Below are 4,684 nucleotides of genomic sequence, written 5' to 3' on the forward strand. Positions count from 1 at the left end.
TGGTTGTAAGCCACCATGTGGTTGCTGGGAATTGAACTCAGGACCTTTGGAAGAGCAGGCAATGCTCTTAACCTCTGAGCCATCTCTCCAGCCCTTGTTCCCATTTCTTATGTCTTGATAACTGGTATGTTTTCACCAAATGCCCTGCTGACGGGATGGAGAATGTTTTCTAGGCCAACCCGTTATTAAGAGCATGGACTTTGGAAGCATACAGCCTATCATTTCTTAGCGCTCTCTCCCTCCCCTTCTCTTCTCCCCCCCACCTTTGTACTTCCTCCCATCTGAAATGTGTTAAATGTGTTAGCATTTGTAAAGCCTTCAGAACAAGGACCCTGAACGCAACAGCATTGTTTGCTAAGAATGCCTCGGTTTATCAGATTTCGTGGTGTTTACTCTGTTTTGGTGTTGGGGGTTGACCACTGGGCCTCAAGGCTGTATTCTCTGCCTGAGCTTCACCTGTTCAGCTCACCACTAAGATCTAATTTGGACTGCTTGATGTTAAAATAGTCTTGCTGTAGATGTGTCGTGCTTTCCCGAAAGGTGTTGGTTTTTTTATTAGCAGCGGTCATTATTAGTATGTATTAGTACGCACATTAGTGTACTAATAATGTATGAATACGGATTTATGGGGAAGTTTGGGTCTTGACCCAAAATGGATTAAAGCAAAAGAAAATGCCTGTCATTTGGACACTAACCAGTAATTAGTAAAAAATCCTGTCTATTTGGAAATAAACTTGGCACCTTAGGGCAGGCCCCTGCCAACTAACTGGCAATCATTGCAGGATCTTCAGTTAGGCCAGTCCCTTGCCCTTTGTGTTCTGCACTGGGATGGTGCTGGCAGCTTCATTGCCTTCAGGTACTTTTTACAAGTTTACAGCCTGGAGCGTTTGAAACCGGGCGAAAAAGTACTTGCTTAGAGGAAGGCACCTGCAGTCCACCAGAAGGCCTTTTAATCTGGAGTGTGCTGGAACCTTCATTAGCCCCAGGTGCCCTTTTACCCCGGCTTTGTCCTTCCTAGAGCCCTCACCCTTCCTTAATCACAAATTTTGTTTCTCTAATAACTCCGCCCTTTTGGGAAACACAGAGGCGGGGTTGAGGGCAAGTACGCATATCATTGCGCTTGCGCAATGAGCCGGGCGCTAGCGCCTCAGGGAGGCCCAGCTCCCTGGGCTGATGTCCGGCGCGCCTGCGCAGTAGGCCCGGATGGCACCGCTAAATGGACTCGCCTCCAGGGCAGTGGCGTCAGTGCGACTGCGCGCGAGCCGGGTGCGCGGTACTTAATTTCGCTGCGCCTAGACTAGCAAGTAGCCATGCGGAGAGCGGACCCCGAGCAGCCTGCAAAGCGGCCTCGCTGCGATGGCAGCCCCAGAACGCCGCCGAGCACCCGTCCTGCAGAGGCCAACGCGTCTCCGGGCTCCGAACTCCACATCGACCTCCCGACCTGGGATGTGGATGATGTGTGCTCCTTCTTGAAGGGAGAAGGCTTCCGAGAGCAAGTGCTGGACAGCTTCAGAGGTAACGGGGCTGAGGGGCTGAGGGGCTGGGCTGAGGTGGGCAAGGGATTGCGCCCAAGAGGCCGAGCGGGGAGAACCCACGCGAGTGGCATCCGAAGCGGGAGGCCCCTGGGGGAAGCGGCTGGTGGCGGGAACTCGGACCTGAGGCGGGAGGTGCCCCGACGCGAGCCGTTCAGGACGGCTACCCAAGGTGGGCGCAGGCCAAGTGCCAGCCCATAGGAGGGTGCTGGCTCTGGGGGCTACGGACCGGGAGGGGCCCTGGGAGGTTTGCATTTTCTTCTGGTGTATGGGTGTCTTGGGGAACTTGTCACTTCTTCTGACAGGAGAGATCCACGCCTTTCTAAGAAGATTTCCTCCCCAGACCTCGGGCAGTGGCTTGCGGTCTTTTCAGGTTGGGAAAAAACCTTCTGTGCTAACCGCAGCTCCCAAAACACTTGACCCCGGGAGAGATTTTGGCACTTTTAAGTTTCGCTCTTAAGCCGTTTTCGGAATTTGGGGTTTTCCTGAAAGGGGAGGGTAGTTGGTAAATCTCCAGATTCTCACCGACTGCCTTAGCGTCCCCGTGTGTGCTGACTGTATTTGCAGAGTGCTACTTATCAACTTCTCTTCCAAAACAAGAGCAACCCCAGCAGTCCACAGCTTGGCCACACAAAGGGGAGGGTATAGGCTGAGAATTTTAAGTGACCCTTCTGGTTTTTGCTCATGCATCAGTCAAACCCTCGGAATCTGCTCAGCTTGTTTGTGGTAGGTGTGAAGCTTAACCCCTTGCATGATCTGAGGTGTTCGCTGGGAACGTGACTTGTAGATTCCGAAAACTTTACTACTTGTGGGGCAGAGCCGTGTGCCAAATTGAAGGATCGGGACGTTTCAAGTTCAGGGCATAAAGGTAGCTTACATGTAGGAACTAACATTTCTCTCTTTCCCTTCCCCACTTCTCACTCCACAGGAAAGTAACTTAGGGGGTGGGGTGCTAAGACAGTGTCTCTCTATGTAGCCTGAGTGCCCTGGGACTCTCTATGTAGACCAGGCGGCCTCAAACTCAGTGATCCACCTGCCTCTGCCTCCTGAGTGCTAGGGTGAAAGGCGTGCGCCACCACACCTGGCAGGATTTTATTTTAGTTTTATATGTGTGAGTGTTTTGCTTTCATGTGTGTATGTGCACCACGTGTGTGCCTCGCGTCCTTGAGGCCAGAAGAGGGTGTAACTCCCCCTGGACTGAAGTTACAGGTGGTTGTGAGCTTCCATGGGAGTGCTGAGAACTGAATCTGAGCCCTTTGCAAGAGAAGTGATTGCTCTTAACCTCTGAATTAGCTCTTCTGGCTTTATTTTTATTTGAATTATGTTTTTATGGGGGTGGGGATGGGGAGTGTATGCACCTGAGTATGGTGCCCACAAAAGCCAGAAGAGGATATCCAACCGTCTGGAGCTGGCCGTTGTGAGTGGCCTAGGGACACAAAAGCCGAGTGTGCTCTTAACTACTAAAGCCATCTCTCCAGCTTCAGATGATGGGTTTTTTTTTTTTACTTTCTTTTTTTTTTTTTAAATTTTATATCTTTTACGTCATGTGTCTTTTTTTAAAAAATTTCTATGGTTTATTTAACTTTATTTTATGTGCATTGGTGTAAGGGTGTCAGATCGCTGGAACTGGATTTTCAGACAGTTGTGAACTGCCATGTGGGTGCTGGAAATTGAACCCGGGTCCTCGGGAAGAGCAGTCAGTGCTCTTAACCGCTGAGCCATCTCTCCAGCCCCCCCCCATGATGTTTTTTTTTAAATTAATTTATTTATTATGTATACAATATTCTGCCTGTGTGTATGCCTGCAGGCCAGAAGAGGGCACCAGACCCCATTATAGATGGTTGTGAGTCACCATGTGGTTGCTGGGAATTGAACTCAGGACCTTTGGAAGAGCAGGCAATGCTCTTAACCTCTGAGCCATCTCTCCAGCCCCCCAGATGATGTTTTGATACCCAAAGATGTTAAGTAACCTCCCAAAGCCACACCTAGACAAAAGATGCAGAGCTGAAATTTTTAAAGGTTAAGTCTTTGGATTCCAGAATTCATTCTAGTTATTTCTTAACCAGTGTTCTCAATAAAAATTACTGGGGAACATATGCCTATTATCCTACTCTTTGGGAGGCTGAAGCAGAACAATTAAGACTTCAGGTTCCAGTCTTAGGTTTTCAACCCATCCTGGGCTATGTAATAAGGCCTTGGAGAACATAACCAAAATTAGAAAATCAACTAAGAACAAGGGAAAAAAATCTGTCTTGTAGAAAATGAGTAAAATAGCAAGAAGAAACCATCAATAAACTACCAATAAACTTAAGTAAAGCAGTTTTATGTCAATAGTAAGTTTTAAAATACTGAGTTTTAATTTAATAATTAGAAAAGATTGTTAGCAGATGAAATATGTATTCCAGTAAAGTTGATAGACGTGTCCGTTAGCTCAGCTGTGGACAGTTTGGGAATACTTTTTGACCTATGGTAAATAATGACGGCTGACATTTATTATGTATATACTTTGTATGAAGTAACCCCATATACATTTTGCAAGCTTTTGGGGTAGGGGTAGGATTTTTGTGTATATGTATGTAATATGGAGGATGAGACCAAGGGCTTTGTTCATGCTGTGTGAGACTCTACCATGGAGTCACATTACCCTCTTCCTCTGCATTCTGTACATATTTTATTTTATAAAATCTTACAACAGGGGCTGGGGAGATGGCTCAGTTAGTAACCATGCAAACAGGAAGATCCGAGTTCTAAATTTCAGCACCCACATGAAAAGTTGAGCTTAAAGGTGCATGTTTATAATCCCAGAGGTGAGGAAGCGGAGACAAAGTAGCTTCCTGAGGGTTGCTGGCCAAGCACTGTATCTAAATTGTTCGGATAAATTCAAACAGGCACACGTACACATAAATAAATCTTAGAAAAATGCCAGGCAGAGGAGTAATTAAGGAAGATGCCTGTCGTTGACCTCCCGCTTCCGACAAGCAGGTGCACAGGTGTGTGAACACACCCCACACGAGTGTACACATATGCAAAATGTATTAGGATTTGTATATACTGTAGGATACAAAGTATCCATTAAGAAAGATCTCCAGCCTGGTCTACAGAGCTAGTTCCAGGACAGGCTCCAAAACCACAGAGAAACCCTGTCTCGAAAA

At 47.4% G+C, this 4,684-nt stretch overlaps 1 protein-coding gene across 1 annotated transcript in view; it reads left to right on the top strand.

The window, feature by feature from the left end:
• Positions 1–1,192: 1,192 nt before the first annotated feature.
• Samhd1 (SAM and HD domain containing deoxynucleoside triphosphate triphosphohydrolase 1) overlaps positions 1,193–4,684 on the top strand; it is a 39,561-nt gene continuing 36,069 nt past the window's right edge. The window contains exon 1 of the mRNA XM_005363152.3: positions 1,193–1,515. Within this exon, the coding sequence (XP_005363209.1) occupies positions 1,311–1,515 (205 nt within the window). The 5' untranslated portion in view covers positions 1,193–1,310. The remainder of the gene's footprint in view (positions 1,516–4,684) is intronic.

The sequence above is a fragment of the Microtus ochrogaster genome, linkage group LG8 (genome assembly GCF_000317375.1).
Source record: "Microtus ochrogaster isolate Prairie Vole_2 linkage group LG8, MicOch1.0, whole genome shotgun sequence".
NCBI classification, from domain to species: Eukaryota; Metazoa; Chordata; class Mammalia; order Rodentia; family Cricetidae; genus Microtus; species Microtus ochrogaster.